Genomic DNA, 15949 nt, shown 5'->3' on the forward strand with positions numbered 1-15949 from the left:
GACTCATGAAAGCTTCACGACATTTAAATGTACCTGGCGCACAATTGACACAAGAGTACCCAACTTCCATGTTATATAATCCTTCAGATGATCATCACATGTACGAACAATCTGAAAGAGATCATGCAAAACCTACAGAAACAAAAGCAAAATGATAAGCCAAAGTTCAGAAAATCAACCAACAGAAAACAAGCATAAAATCCAAAATTGGGTGAAATGTTAACAGACAAACCTTTGGCAAGTATGGAACACAACCCAGACCCATTGACTAACCTCGCAAAAGAGAAAACCAATGATTAAAGAAGTTAAAATAGCAAGTTTTAATCAAATAGTAACCAAGATAAATATTGAAGTTAAAAAAATTAAATCCATAGGGTCAAAAAGCACCTTAAATATAAACATGAGAGACCCAACCACCTTTTGGTGGTAACTGGCAAGAGAAGGATCCCTAAGAATTCGCATGAGAGAATTTATAGCAACCTGGATTCAATTATCGTAGCAATGAATTTATAGTTTCTACTACAAAAAAATGTTAAAACAAGCTAGAAAGAAAAAAATTAGGCTGGGCACTACAGTGGAGTAGTAATCTTCAGATGTAGCAAATGATGGCCAAAGGTCCATAGGCAGTTCATCCATTGATGATGGAATATGTTGACCTGAATCACTGGCAGCACGGGTAACATCTCCATGTGACCCAATCAAGCTTTGCTGATTTCTTTTATGTGCATGGGGATCCAAAGCACCCATGATACCAAGAACCTGGAGACGACAAAGTATACTCAGCATGACAAGAAAGCTGAACTGTTAACTACGTGCAAAGTTCAAGAGCAATTACCTTTAGTACTTCTCGTCTGGTAGACCACATTAACTCACCATTCAACAATTTCAGAAGTAAGCCAAGTAATTGAGGGTATTCGTTATATGGAGCTATGACATACCTGCATAACCCATTCAAGAAAAATCTCCTAAACACCACTAATGAGGGGGAAGGAGCAAACATTTTTAACATAAAACATGCATAAGTTTAAGAATGTGGGTTCGCCCAAAGATCCTCCGACAGTTTCAAAGCAATAAAGATGTCTTACCCAGTACTCTGTACAACTTGACCAAGCGTAGCTACAGCTACTTCACGTTTGGTGACAGCTGCCCCATCCAATAATGCTTCAACAATTAAAGGCATAAGTTCGGAGATGTATTCTCTCATTGCAAAACCACCCTAAAATAAGTCAAATTCCAACAAAGAATAGAAAGAGAACATGTTATACAAGGAAACATTCAACCAGTTCCACAGCAACCAAGCTAGGATTCTCATCAGACAGCAAACTTAATATATAATACAACTGATACATTCACAATTGATGCAAGCATGATTTCTTCCTATGTCGATCAAACTAAATATAGTAGTGCAAATATGATGTCATGTGTGAAATATTGAAAGCAAACAAACAGAAGTTGACCTACCACTCTAGCAAGATCTCCAACAGTTACAAGAACTCCACTTATAAAACTATTATTGGCATTGACTCCAGTGCCCTCAAGTAGTCTTGCCACAAGAGCCTGAAAAATAAAACATTCAATATCATGAAGTCAGTAACCCAATAAAGGAAAATGACCTCAAACCCCCCCCCCCAAAAAAAAAGAGTAGCAACTAGAAAAGTGGAAAGCAGAACAAAAATAATTAAATAACACTGCAAAACAAATTAAACCTTGTGCACCGGGGCAATATATGGGAGTATTAGTCGTTCACAGTTGCGTATTAAACAACCGAGCAACTTGGCACTCTCTTCTCTGCATTTGTTATCTGCACTGCTGACAATGCAGGAGAAGTCAATATTCGATGCTGCATGGAGGGAATAGAAGTTTCTCTTTTTTTTACCTTTGCCCTAAGTATGTCAATAATTGTATGAGATGACGACGAAGTGCAGGAAGAACATATGCCGGATTTTTCTCTGATAATCTCCCAGCCACTGATATTGCATATTCTCGCACATCAAAATCCTATAGCAACAGAAATATTCTCTATTCATGAAAGTGAAACACAGAGTAATGCAAAAGTTGGAACAAAAAGGCGTAGTTATTTCATCACATGGTAAGTGCTGCCTATCAAGATTAGAACCCTACAACTGAATAACATGAGGCAGTCCTTAATCTAATTGTATGTATGTCTCCACTCTTTGCAAAAAGAATTTCCAGAATTATCTATTGAAAATGATAATGATAATCTGTTGAAATGAAAAGACAGCAGAGCAAAAGTGCAGGCAAGTGTAGCTTAAGAATACACAAAACAGTATGGTGACTATTAGGCACAATGTCTCATTTAGGGTAAGTTAAAGATGATGAGCACAGTAATAGTGGCAGAGACCATACTTATCCATAAACAAAATATGAAGTCCTCTTTAAATAAGGAAAAATGCTGATAAACCCTATTTTGAAAAAAACTTACAAATCAGTAAATATCAAGGCCTCGTTAACTATAGAAAAATGCTCACAAACCCTATTTTTCACCTTAGAACAAGAAATCCCAAATGCATTAATTTTCTACTTTCTTATGTAAAGAGCATTTTTCCAGTCCAAACTCCAACACAGCATCATATTACTCCATCCCTTTTGTCTAGGTACCAAGAAAGTGAAATCTCTTAATCATGATACACTTCCAATTATTTTTAATTTCATAATCCAGCAGCCCAAATATTAAACTGAAGACATGCCAGCCGCTATCAAGACCATTAATAGGCTCATAAAGCAACAAACTAATAAAAAGACATGAAGAAGAGAGAAACATTTGTGCCTGTATGGATTAAATCACACCTCATCATTTAAAGCAGCAAAAACCGCACTCAAGCTATCAGCTTGTGCCAGAAAATCATCAAAACCTCTATTTCCGTGGAGAGAGGAAAATATCGAATGGCGAACAGTAACATCAGCATCTGCAACAGCTGCAATGAGAAGCTTCTCCACAAGCTGTTGAAAACCCAACATCAATTTATAAGCAAGCATAAATCATCATAAAGATTTTGGCACGGTTAAAATATAATACATTAATATTATCACTAAATGTACCAACTATTATCATTAATATTATTACTAATTGTAACTGGACAAACCTCCTCAATGAGACGCCTTCGCTTTCCTCCAGCTCGGTTAGACCGGCCAGAACCAAATTGTGAAGATGTGATATCAGAAAAGGAATTTGCAACTAATTTGCAACAGCATAAGGCAGCATCTTTTCGAGTGGCTCCATCTTCATCATCAAGATACACAACAATTGATCCTCTCGCAAACTCAAGAAGTTCATGCCCCTACACCATAGAACAATTATTGTTCAACTATGGTTGACATCAGACACTCCATATAGTTTAGGTAAACTAACCTTGAAATTAAAACGAGCAAGAGTCTGCAAAGCAAACTATGGTTAACATCAGACACTCCATATAGTTTCGGTAAACTAACCTTGAAATTAAAACGAGCAAGAGTCTGCAAAGCAAGCTGAACAAGGGCTGGACCACTAAGCTCAGACACTGGCTGGGGAACATTAGCAGCAGTGCCCCGAGCCAAGGGAACAGCTGGCCTTGCCTGAGAATAATGGGACTTTGAAAGAACCAAGGAAATGCAATCAAGTAGCCGATCTTGAATAGTGGGAAGAAAAGACGGAATACTGAAATAGAACCAGTATTTTATGAAATTAATACCATCAAATAGCCTCCAAATACAATTCGAATACAAGGTCATAGCTGCCTACATACCTGACAGTAATTTGCTCAAGAGCTTCAACAAGTGTAGGAGAAAGACCAGCAGAAAACATAACATCAAGAAGACCACGAACATGGGACTCCATTGCTGGTCCCATAGCTTTTGCAATGTTTCCAACACAGGCCAAAGCTTCGAGAGAGGGTCTACCTCTGCGTGGAGCAATCTGCAAATAGGTAATACGTAAGCAAATAGTTAGCCACATTCTTTCTTATCAAAATAAAAGAACCAAAATGCATATTAAACACACACACACAAGATGCAACCAAAAGATAAGTCGTGAATAACGAATCATATGGGACTCACTGCATCACGTAAGAGAGAAGTAATTGTCGGCAAATAGTGGACAAGCTCTCCGTCCAAAGCACCAGCCATCTCCCCAAGGGCAATAAACCCACTAGCACGTTCAGCTGGGATTCTTAAAACTGTAAGGATATGTTTCATGCATATCTGCAAGATATCAAAAAAAACCAAATGCAGATAATTGAAAGGGATCTGCAGCTAGTTATAATAATGTGATTGAATGAGGAGCAATAACAACTAACCGTCAAGTAGTTTGTTACAAATCTGTCACGCAGGAAATGTGCAATGCGAGGTAGCAATGAAGTTATGCTAAGGCGCACAAGCCTATCACGATGTTCTAGGTATCTAAGAACAATTTCAGCAACTTCTCTGTACCTTGACATCATGAATTCACCGGTGTTCCTGATAGGATAAAGTTTATCCACAACAAAAACTAGCATCAGTCATAAAACAGAAAGGTAAATATAGGACGCTTGGCTAGACTATTTAATACTAATGACATAAACGGAATAATCATTCCAATGTTCCACTAACAACTCATTTACAATTAAATATCATTTCATATGAGAATAAAATATTCTCTATATGAAAAAGATAATCTTCTTCTCCTTGAGGATGAGCATACTACAAATTGACAACACTACAGATACACACACATAAATACACCTATAAACTAATCACAAGCTATATATACAGCAGTTAATCAGTACTAGGTGAAAAGCCATCCAGCACATGCATAAGTATTTATAACAGTATTTATTTTTCAAAACAAAGACATTTGCACAAACACACTATATATAGAAATTTATTTTTCTATTTCTTTCTCCTTTTATTTTAATGAGGAGTGGAAATGGTCAAGTGGGGGAAACCAATAGACTCCAAGCTAGAAACCAAAAATTACAGGACCTAAAGTCCTTTTCTATTTACAAATAGAAAATAAGACCATCATACCAACCTCAAAAGCTCTCCAACGGCAAGCAAAGAACCATGTATACTGTGAATAGGAGCATTATTTCCCAATCCATCTTGCGTAGCTTCAAACATTCGATAATACCTGTGGAAACACAAACAGTTGAACATGGGGGAAATGATAAATAAAGTTCAGAAGTAAAAAAATGAGCAGACAATATTAGCCCCCTATAAAGCACTACTATTGCAAGGCAAGCTATAATTCCCCTACTCTTCAGTTTATTTGCAATTAAGATAACACAGTCAGATCAACAGTAGGAAAAGGGGAAATTTGGAACAAAATAAGAATATACAAAAATCAAGTAGCAGCAACAGCAAATAGGAACTCAACTCAGACACCAAAACCTAAGAAGCCATGAAATATTTCTACATTTATTAATTTAAAAGGAAAGAAAATAGTAAGCTAGGTTTGCTAATGTCGCTATTTAAGTTCAAATTTATGAAAAGAAAAAGGAATGAGATATCAAAACTTGAAAATCAATAAACTAACCACTGCACACGCCAACGTGTCTCACGCTTTTCAATGACACGAAGACATGCACGTAATGCTTCCACAGCACGCTCACGAACAGCCAATGTTGGATCTCTCAATGCAACCCAAATAGCATCAACAAATTCAGGTACATGAACATTGAAGACGGTGGAGGCATTTTCTGCCATTTCCTATAGTAATGAAAATGCAAAGCTAGCTTCAATAGAATATTCTTTTCCAACAAAAATAAACTAAAATTAATTTAAACAATTTGCAGCATACCCTGCTATATGATCAAAATATAACATTTTTTCAATAAACTAATTCTTAACAACAATAAAAATCTCACATGAGACGCACCTTCAAAATTAAGACAGCGGCAAAACGGCGGTACTCTATTCTATCCCCGCGGAGCCACTCCAGGGCAGTTCTGACCTGAGAAACAAATGCATATACTTTATACTATTCCCGTAGGCTAATGAAGCAATGATTACACTATGAAAAGAAAGGGGGGGGGGAAGCAATGTCCTCAACAAACCTGAAACTCCACTTCATCTGCAGTCATCGCACCACCAGCTCTTGCTAGATGACCAAGAACTTTACTAGCAAGGACTAGTATTTCAGGGTCGCGCTTAATCTCAAAAACTGTCCGCATATAATTAGAAAACCTGGAAACTTTGGAGGCATTCTCTCCAAGTGCCACATCTATCAACTCGTCAATGGCTCTTAAAGCTCCCATATTTTGTGCAACATCGTTACTTTCCAGGAGGTTCGAAATTCGATCATATAACTGATCCATAAAACGAGAAAATGCTTCCCCGCTAAGATCACGAGCTTCTTCTTCCACATGCTTCTTCAATGCTAATGAAGTTCCCTCCTGCTAACGATAAATCAAAGCCAAAATTTAAATTCCCTACAACTGAAGGATAATCGATTGAACTGTTAAGGTAATCTTATTCTTCAGCTAAAAAGCCATAGTTTCAGCTACGAATCAAGGAAATGCGATTTCAAAATTGTGTCCACTTTCTACAACAACCAAGCCAACGAGAGAGAAAAATAAAGGACCTGAAATGGGAAACATCACCTTAGAATTGCCACGGGTGCAGAGGTCGGCTAGAATACGATTGAGAGCTTCAAAGCTTCCGCCGGCGGGGCCAGAGGCGGCGGGTCCACATAAGCGGAGGCTCTGCAAAGTAACCGCCATGAACACACCAACCCTGACCACTAACAGCTGAAAATCCAACCCTAAAAACGTGAAAATCAGTGGTTTACAGCATCAAAAATGTGCCTCAGATCTTCGGTTTCAAGGCATCGAACCCAACGAAGACACTCGAATAAAAAAGTGAAGAAGAACAATCGCAGTGGAGAGAAATTTGAAGAATAATCGCAGTGACGTTAAATTTACGCGTGGAGAGTGTGCGCCACCAATAAACGAAGCTCTTTCTTTTTCACTTAACAATATGGAACACACGGCATTTGACGGCAAGGCAATTTTGGTGTTGTTGTCCACCCTAGGGACTAGGGATTAATCTCGCATCCTATGAGTTTGGTTCTGATTTAATTTTATTTTTAATATTTTAGCTCGATTTTAGTTTAAATATTAAATTGTCTAAATTAATTTGATTAGTTATATTTTTTCTAACAAGAATATCACGATGATGATTTTAATTTAATTCCAAAATTGAATTGAATTTTTAAATCATTTAAAGAAATATTGATTTTTTTAATTTTAAATGAGGTAAAATAAATTTAGTTAAATTCAAAAAAATTGTAAATAAATGTATATAATTTGATTTAATGGTTAAATATTTGTTTTAATTCTTCTGTGTTACGGTTTTAAGATCCTTAAAATTTATTTTCTTAATTTTATACCCCTTAAAACCATGTATAAATCATAATCTAACGATTCATTTAATAAAAAAATAATTATATAAATTTTATTTAAAATTTAGTTTACGACATGTCATTATATCATGTCAACACTGTTGTGTGACATTATTATATCAACATGCTATTTCATGCAAATTTATCATTTAATTTTAATACATTGACCATTGGTTGACTAATGATAAACATATGTGGTGAGTTAAGTTGCAGACTTTACATTTCCTCCTCTACAAGTTTTATCAAATTAATTGTATGATTCAATAACTAGTTGGTGAGTGATCGAATCATTTCTTTTCTTTTCTTTTAATTTTGTAATCTATTAATAAATTCATTCATAAAATATATTTAATGGTTTAGATTTTGATTTTTTAAAAAAAATTTAAGTTAGAAATTTATTTATTTAAATTGGCTTGTGAATAAACCTAATTAGTAATAGTAGATTTAGTGAAACAATCATAGTCTAAAATAATAATATAATATTAAATTTTGGTCATTTAATTTATTTTGTGATTTAATGATTTATGAATATATTTTTAAGACCAAACGAAAGAGACTACGTGAGGCGGGTGGCTCGGAACAACAAAGGATAATGGTTATGGGAATTTGCTAAAAGAATAGGTTGCTGCTCTATTCCGGAAGCAGAACTGTGTAGTATCCTCGAGGGTCTTTGAGTTGCATGGAATGCAGGGACAAAATGAATAATTTTGGAAGTCGGCACCACCGAGCTGTGAAGCAGAACTAGTGAAGGTCACTTTTATCCCAAGAGATGCGAATAAAGTAGCGGACATTATGGCCAAGCAAGCATGGGCAGTTCAGAACGAATCACAGGAGTTTTCCCAACTTCCGGAAGCGGTTATTGGAAGGATTGAAACGGAGAAGCTTATCAACAGCTATAGAGAGATTATTCACAATTCAAGTCATAAATAAATAAAATTAAAATTAAGTCAATAAATCGCACTTTATATATGTTATTGTCCAATTCAACCCAAGAACAAACATAAATTGTGTTTATTATGATCCAATTATATATTAAATAATCCAAAGTTTATACAAGACTAGTAAAAATATTGAAAATTTTCCACTAACATTGTATGATATTTATTAAGAGAAAAACTATTTAAAAGGAATTTGATCAAGTCCGTTTAGAGCAAATTGAAGGGATGATCTCAACCGTTGATAATAAACAAAGATGACTTTTACCCTCTTACGTATAAAACTTGTTCTTTCGTGCCACCCGACTAGGGTTATTTCCCCCTGCTTCTCCTTCCTTCTACTTTCTCTATGCCTTACATGGATACTGAAAATTAGGGTTCTTCTCGATCGTCAAGCCCTGAATCTTACACTGATTCTTCTATTATCCAGTGCGTATTGTCTTCACTCTAAGAGTTTCTTTATTGAAATTGAAAACAAAATTTGTTATCGTTTTTCTTCTGATTTTTCCTTTTATTTGTATCATTCTCTGAAAAGAGAAGAGGAAGAACACGAACTTTTTGATTGATTTATGTATGTTTCTTAAGGGAGAACAAAAGGTCCTTCAACATTTGCAATGCTTCAAACATAAACTTTTACTTACAATTGTTGTTCCTGATTCAAAAGAAAAAGTAGTCAGATGCATCAGCACGTAAAATGTATCATGATTTTTTTCATGGGATTCTCAAACAATGAAGAATCTTTTTATCTATTTGACACTTTTCTTGTCTTTTTTATTGGAATTGTACTATTTTTATTGGTACTTTCCGTAACTTTTCAAATTTTCTTTTAGTTTGCTGAAATTTGATTAAAAAAATTGTGATCTATTAGATTGGAAGTTAGGAGCTCAGCTGAAATGGAGATAGAAGAAAGAGATACATTTGCTAAGCCAAAACCTTCAAAACGGTAGAGTTCAAACAGTGAAGTAAAGAGACTAACTAAGGTTAAAATTGTTGGGAGTTATGGTTATAAATCATCTTGCGCAAGTGGGAAAGAAGGTATAAGTTGCAAAATGTATACCCATGACCCTTCAACAAGGTATTATTATCATCACAATCATTTATTTTTAATGTTTTTTCTATTATTGTTCCTTCCTATTCCTTTTGTGCGGATGGGATAGAGTCGTTGAGAGGTGTGGTTTACCAAAATTCTCTTTTTCTGCACTGCTGATTATGATGATAAGGCCTCATCAGACAAAAGCAACGATTCTGACCAAGTATGTGACTTTAAGCTGTGTATATCTTCATATATGCAAGTAACTATGTTGCTCAGACTCTTCATGTTTTCTTTTTTATGATTTGACATTCGCATTGCACTTGGTTAATGAAACAATAAATGAGTCAAGCTTGTGAGACTTGTGAAATGTGTGGTTTTTCTAATACAGTCAAAGCTGCTGCTTTTTTCAGGGTCTTTTAGCACCGAAGAACCTAATATTGAAACAGAAAAGTGGAGATGGCCGTAAGTTTTTATTTTTGAATCTCTTGGGATTTCCCCATCATTATCATCCATCCGTTGCAGTGGATGGCGTTTCCTTTCAGTTTCTATTGCACATCTCTCATCCTTTTTACCTATTTGTTTGTTGATGATATTTGTTGCTTATCCAGATTAAATGGAGGAAGATTCTGCAGCAGACATGTTTAACACAGCATCTAGAACTACAGAGGTTAGTGTATGCATCAGATACCATGCCTGGCCGAATCTTTTAGCTTTATCATAACCATATACGACACATATTCGGATATAGGTGTAGGATAGAAATAGAAAATTTCAAGGACCCTCCAAATATGTGAAAGTATCGGATACATACTTGTATGACTGTATTTGATGCATAAACCAAGTTTGAGTAACATACTTGGGAGATATTATATCTAGAATTGGCTTGTCTTGGTATGTCTTTTTTAATATGGCATTTGATTTTGTTCTGACTCACATTTCTTAACAGGATGATTCTGAACTCAGAAAGCAACAGAGGAGGCAAATAAATCGCGAATCAGCTAAAAGGTCAAGGTATCGCGAGAAAATATCCATGTTGGTATGTATGCTAGTCCGCATGAGTTTCATAGAGATCTCCCGTGATTTTCATTTAAATCTTGCCTTTCCTGCTCACATTTTCCTTTGATGTTTCCTTCTATGTTACTTGAACTCAGTGTGAGTATGGTAAGAGTATGTCCGACACTTAATTTTGAAAAATATTCTTTCATGTTCTTTGAGGGCTTTTAACCATGATCATGTTTTCATACTCAATGTTTAGATATGAATTGAAGACACGTGTTGAGCATGAATAGAGTCCCAACATTGCTTCAACTCTTTATTTTTCTTATAATATTGTTTCCACTGCCTACGTTTGATACATATTCGTACGTGTATATGAGGATATGATTCTTCAAGAACCCTCTAAATACCTGAAAAAAGTTTTTTTTAAGAATTTGAAGATATATATCAGTATCCAATACACACCTAAATCCGATAGCCATATAGTACTTGTACGTAATTAGAGTCTGTGGCTCATGTAGCATTTGATCTGGAAGTTGTTGATAATGTGCTAATGCCAGGCTTTCTTGTTTTTCCAGCAAGAACGTGAAAAACTAGAAGCAAAAATATAGGCACTGAAAGCTGATAGCCATGAACATTGCAAGCAACTCAGGAATCTTTCCGATAAATGTGTTCGAATTGGTGACGAGAACCAACAAATCAAGATACACAACTTTCTCCTTCTTCTAACGAACCCCATTTCTTTGTTTCCATTAAATGTATGATGAAAAAAACATTTGACATGGAAGAACCATGGCCTCAACTTTGTGAAATGATGAAGCATGATGAACTCATCCGGATGTACGGACCAGGTATTATCAACGACCTTAAAGATTCATCCCCTCAACTTTTTTATCATGAAAGTCAAGCAACGCAGAAATGAGTCCAAGCAAAAGAAACTCAAAAGCTTATTATTACGGGTTTTACTCAGACGATTCAAGTTCAACCTCTATGTTGAAAGGAAAGCAACCTCTTAACTAGTGTTTATGATCAAATCATGGTTCGGTTTGATTTTTTTCTTTATTACTTTAGTTTAGATTTAGATATATTTTGATTATTATTTTAATCTTGTTTTTGTAATAATGATTTATTTTTTTAATATAAATAAAATATTAAAAATTTTATTTAAACTATACTTATGTCGTATTTTGAAAACTAATTTTATTATTTGAAATAAAAATATTGTCTTAATATTAATATATCTTTATAATTTAGTTGGAAATAAAATAATAAGTGAAAATGATAAAATACAATATTTAGGTAGATATGGAGGGGAAAGCGACAATTGTTTGAGTAAACAATTCAAAGATAACTTATGGCAGGGATATTATTGCAGTGTATGCAAATTTCAATGGCACGTGCGTCGGACTTAGCTATAGGAATGAAATTTCACTACTCCAAGTATGCGACTTTTTGGACATTATACCTATTAAATAAAATAAAAATATTTAATTTAATTTCTTAAAACTGATTAATTTAAGTACAAATAAGTGTAATTTCAAAGGAAAGCATCTCATTCAACATCGATGTATAAATACAACAGGCGAGGCCCATATTTTGACAGGTTGGATGTGTTTGTTGAACATAGCAATCCATCATTGACTTGTAGAGTTTAAAATAATATATTCAATTACATTTTAATTAATTTATTATAGCCTATATAATTATTATTGTATTTTCAGAAATGTTTTTTATTATGATTTTATTATAGTATATGTTTTCTTAATTTCAATAAATTCATCTCAATAATGTTCTTTGAATTTGAATCATCTAAAGAAAATTTATCATTTTATACGATTTAAGCATTGTATTATATGATGAATTTTTCGAATTAATTTCTATTTTGAAAGTAAATTATAAATTTTAAAAGATTAAAATATGATTTTATTATTATTTTAAACTATAAATACATAATTTTAAAAAATTAAATTGAATTTGAATTACAAGCGATTAATTTTTAAGAGCAATTTATGTTTTTAAAAGCCAAGTGTGTAAATAATAATGGTAATATAATTTATTTAATTAGTGTATCATGCCAAAATTTTAAAAGTCAATAATAATATAATTTGGCCATAAATAATAATTTTAGATATACTAATTCCATTTTATGACTGAAATGCAACCATATTTATATTTTAATACTATTTATCTAAAACAGATAATTTTTTAAACAATATAGCATGATTATTTAAAAAACAATATGTATTTAAAATACCTTCTTCAACTTCAAATCCATAGCTTATAAGTTTAAATTCTATAATAATTCTATAATTATTTACTCATTTAAGTTTTGGTTAATTATAAATATACTTTTAATATATTCTTTAAACAATAATCTTTCCCTTATTTACTATAAGAAGATTAAGAATGATTGGTGGTGCTAATTTATGGTATAATCCAATTATCAAATTAGCCAATTATTAAGTGCTTTAAAATAAAACAGCACTTTATGATACAATCTTTCAATACAAGTCATCAGATGCAATCTAATAAATCCAATTCATTTTATTTATTTTTTTAATTTAAAAATAATATTAATTCATTATTATTTGCATTGTATAAATCTCCATTGAAATAATATTAATTTCAATTAATAACTAACTTGATCATAATCAAATTAATTGTATTTTCTCTTGATAACTTAAACTTAAATCAAATAACTTTAATTATTAATTTAATGTGATTTAACTCCAAGAACTTTAATCTCTCAATTAGTATAATTGTAAACGTATCTTTTTCATTTATTTTAGTGTGATTTTTTTACTCAAAAAATTGGATCGAATTTTAGATTAAATAGGACATTCATAAATCCTGATCAAATAAAATAACAGATAAAAAATATAATTTGGATCGAATTAAATAATAAAAAAAATTAACCCTGAAACCAAATTTGAATGGATCAAAGCTCATCTTGAATCATATATATTTGTGATATGAAATTATATACTAGCAAATATTATTACTCAAATTATGGAAATAAATAAATAAATAAATTGAAGATGACGGAGAGTGTGGAGTGTTCGTAGAGCAGTCCACGTTAATGTTATCATGTTAACCTTTGTGTTCTATTTATAACAACCTTTCTTCATTTCGACAAAGGTTGCCAGACCATTGTTTGAATCTCTAATACTTGCAACATTAGAAACTGCTATTCAGACAAAGATCATGTCTCGGTTTGAAGTAGGCAACAACGGCGTCTCGATTCCGACAGCAGTCGACAACAAAGCTCTCGCAGATTTTGAACCTCCAAAGAAACCTAAAAGAAACAAGTTCGCTTTTGTTTGTGCCATCCTCGCTTCCTTGGCTTCTATCTTGCTTGGATACGGTGAGTTATTTTGCCGCCATTAATGTCTGATCTTAAAGCTTTATCATCCGTGTTTGAAAAAAATGAATATTTTTTTGGAGTAGATATTGGAGTGATGAGTGGGGCTATAATTTTCATAAAAGACGACCTGAAAATAAGCGACGTTCAAGTTGAAATCCTCGTCGGAATCCTCAACTTGTATTGCCTCCTCGGAGCGTACGCCGCCGGTCGGACCTCGGACTGGATTGGCCGCCGCTATACCATCGTCGTGGCCGCCGCAATCTTCTTCGCCGGAGCTTTCCTGATGGGGTTCGCCACTAACTACGCTTTCCTCATGGTTGGTCGCTTCGTTGCCGGGATCGGCGTCGGCTATGCCATGATGATTGCTCCTGTTTACACCGCCGAGCTCTCCCCCGCCTCCTCGCGTGGCTTCCTCACTTCATTCCCCGAGGTCTCGAATCCTTGAAATGTACTTTTTTTAAATCATAAGAAAGTGAAATCTAATGTATTTTTCATTGTTTATTTGTGAAGGTTTTCATTAATATTGGCTTATTGCTGGGATATATTTCGAACTATGCATTTTCGAAGCTCCGACCCGATTTAGGGTGGAGGGTAATGCTCGGCGCCGGCGCGGTCCCATCGTTTTTCTTGGCTATCGGGGGGTTGACAATGCCGGAGTCGCCTCGTTGGCTTATTATGCAAGGTCGACTCGGTGAAGCCAAGAGAGTTCTCGACAGAACTTCAGACACTAAAGAAGAAGCTCAGCTTCGACTCAGCGATATCAAAGAAGCCGCCGGAATCCCACAAGATTGCACCGACGACGTCGTTCAGGTTCAAAAGCAATCCCACGGCGAAGGTGTGTGGAGGGAATTATTTCTGCACCCCACCCCGGCGGTTAGACACGTCATGATTTGTGCCATCGGCATCCATTTCTTCCAACAAGCAATCGGCTTAGACTCCGTCGTTCTGTACAGTCCGAGGATTTTTGAAAAAGCCGGGATCACGTCTTCAAACCATAAGCTACTCGCTACCATCGCCGTCGGATTTTGCAAGATGATCTTCATCTTAGTGGCCACGTTTTTACTAGACAGAATTGGACGGCGTCCTTTGCTATTAAGCAGTATCGCCGGCGTTGCCGTTTCATTGGCTACACTCGGACTTTCATTAACCATCATCAATCATTCCAACCATAGAGTACCTTGGGCCATCGGATTATGCATCGCCATGGTTTTAACCGCCGTGTCAGTTTTCTCGATAGGGATGGGACCCATTGCTTGGGTGTACAGCACGGAGATCTTCCCGTTGAGGCTTCGCGCTCAGGGAGCGAGTATAGGAGTTGGAATCAACCGGGCAATCAGCGGTGTAATCTCGATGTCTTTTATTTCGTTGTACAAAGCGATCACCATCGGCGGAGCCTTTTTCTTGTACGCCGGGATTGCGACAGTGGCGTTTTTCTTTTTCTTCGCTTGCTTTCCGGAGACTCAAGGGAAAACGCTGGAGGAGACGGAAGCGCTTTTCGGTAAATTGATAGGTTGGAGGGAAGAAGCTAAAAAGATAAGGAGGAAGAGGAAGATGGAAGAAGACAACAGTGATCGAAGTAATAAGCTGTGCCAACTTGAGTTAGGAAATGACATAACTACCGATAGCAAATGTTAGATATGTAAAAAATGGTGATAAAAGTAGAATATACTTTACAACATAGTGTTAATGTTTTTGTATTTTATCTTCTTTTTCCTTGTTCAAAAATTAGTTTCAATGGTGAAAATATTCAATATAATCGAAATAAATTAGAATTTATATAATTTCTAAATTAACAATGAGTAAATCACATTCATGTACGGATATTTTGTATCTCCTAAATTAATTTACTCTTTTCGTATCGAAAGTATATTATTCACGTTTATATATAATTATTGATATTTGATTTTATTGATAGACTAATCTAGATCGGATATTGCAGCGGCGCTGGCGACTCTCCCAACCCAGTTTGCTCCACTCGTAAATATCGGGATTCGAACCATTAACACTACTTAAAGAATTCAGTGTCTCGTCTCACTAGATCAACTGGTCGTTGATTATTCATGTTTATATTTATTAAATAGTACTAATCTTTAAAAAAATCAATCATATAATTTAAAATTTAAAATATAATACATAATTTGAAATTATAATTTCTAAATTTAAATTACTTTATTTAAAGATATAACTTAAAAGTAAAAAAAAATACTAAAGAAATACAACTAAATTTAAAATATTAAGATAAAAGA

The 15949-nt window shown here is 34.5% G+C and overlaps 2 protein-coding genes and 1 long non-coding RNA gene across 8 annotated transcripts in view; 2 read left to right on the plus strand and 1 right to left on the minus strand.

Moving 5' to 3' along the window:
- Positions 1–6943, minus strand: part of LOC120128062 (serine/threonine-protein kinase TOR-like) — a 28822-nt gene extending 21879 nt beyond the window's left edge. The window contains exons 1-20 of one of the 3 annotated variants that reach the window (XM_039145845.1): positions 6576–6943; positions 6030–6368; positions 5852–5926; positions 5510–5682; positions 5006–5104; positions 4293–4452; positions 4054–4197; positions 3744–3913; positions 3451–3655; positions 3105–3299; positions 2809–2961; positions 1877–1998; positions 1707–1809; positions 1462–1557; positions 1086–1216; positions 836–938; positions 574–759; positions 388–480; positions 233–268; positions 34–132 (exon numbers count right to left, since the gene is read on the minus strand). In XM_039145845.1, coding sequence (XP_039001776.1) covers positions 34–132; positions 233–268; positions 388–480; positions 574–759; positions 836–938; positions 1086–1216; positions 1462–1557; positions 1707–1809; positions 1877–1998; positions 2809–2961; positions 3105–3299; positions 3451–3655; positions 3744–3913; positions 4054–4197; positions 4293–4452; positions 5006–5104; positions 5510–5682; positions 5852–5926; positions 6030–6368; positions 6576–6695 — 2802 coding nt within the window. In that variant the 5' untranslated portion in view covers positions 6696–6943. Of the gene's footprint in view, positions 1–33; positions 133–232; positions 269–387; positions 481–573; positions 760–835; positions 939–1085; positions 1217–1461; positions 1558–1706; positions 1810–1876; positions 1999–2808; positions 2962–3104; positions 3300–3370; positions 3398–3450; positions 3656–3743; positions 3914–4053; positions 4198–4292; positions 4453–5005; positions 5105–5509; positions 5683–5851; positions 5927–6029; positions 6369–6575 lie in introns of those variants that run through there. The other 2 variants (XM_039145846.1, XM_039145847.1) reach the window with 2 other exon arrangements.
- Positions 6944–8636: 1693 nt separating this feature from the next.
- LOC120128014 lies at positions 8637–11221 on the plus strand. Of its 4 annotated transcripts, XR_005516592.1 has the most exons (7): positions 8637–8739; positions 9179–9385; positions 9531–9563; positions 9754–9805; positions 9952–10010; positions 10290–10379; positions 10918–11221. It is a non-coding gene; the product is annotated as an uncharacterized LOC120128014 (long non-coding RNA). The 4 variants fall into 4 exon arrangements; XR_005516591.1 differs by having other exon boundaries at positions 9179–9563; XR_005516590.1 differs by having other exon boundaries at positions 9179–9805.
- Positions 11222–13465: 2244 nt separating this feature from the next.
- LOC120128063 (putative polyol transporter 1) lies at positions 13466–15353 on the plus strand. The gene is made up of 3 exons (XM_039145848.1): positions 13466–13703; positions 13787–14133; positions 14214–15353. The coding sequence occupies exons 1-3, from the start codon at positions 13544–13546 to the stop codon at positions 15336–15338; spliced, it is 1632 nt and encodes a 543-aa protein (XP_039001779.1). The 5' UTR covers positions 13466–13543; the 3' UTR covers positions 15339–15353.
- Positions 15354–15949: the final 596 nt, after the last annotated feature.

This window comes from Hibiscus syriacus, unplaced genomic scaffold (assembly GCF_006381635.1).
Source record: "Hibiscus syriacus cultivar Baekdansim isolate YM2019G1 unplaced genomic scaffold, ASM638163v2 tig00110474_pilon, whole genome shotgun sequence".
In the NCBI taxonomy this organism is placed as follows: Eukaryota; Viridiplantae; Streptophyta; class Magnoliopsida; order Malvales; family Malvaceae; genus Hibiscus; species Hibiscus syriacus.

What these genes read in the sequence shown, in the direction of transcription:
- LOC120128063 (XM_039145848.1), top strand. Translation starts at nt 13,544, where the DNA reads ATGTCTCGGTTTGAAGTAGGCAACAACGGCGTCTCGATTCCGACAGCA. An exon ending in TTCTATCTTGCTTGGATACG is followed by an intron (nt 13,704 to 13,786) that starts GTGAGTTATTTT and finishes TTTTTGGAGTAG; the next exon opens with ATATTGGAGTGATGAGTGGG. An exon ending in TCCTCACTTCATTCCCCGAG is followed by an intron (nt 14,134 to 14,213) that starts GTCTCGAATCCT and finishes TTATTTGTGAAG; the next exon opens with GTTTTCATTAATATTGGCTT.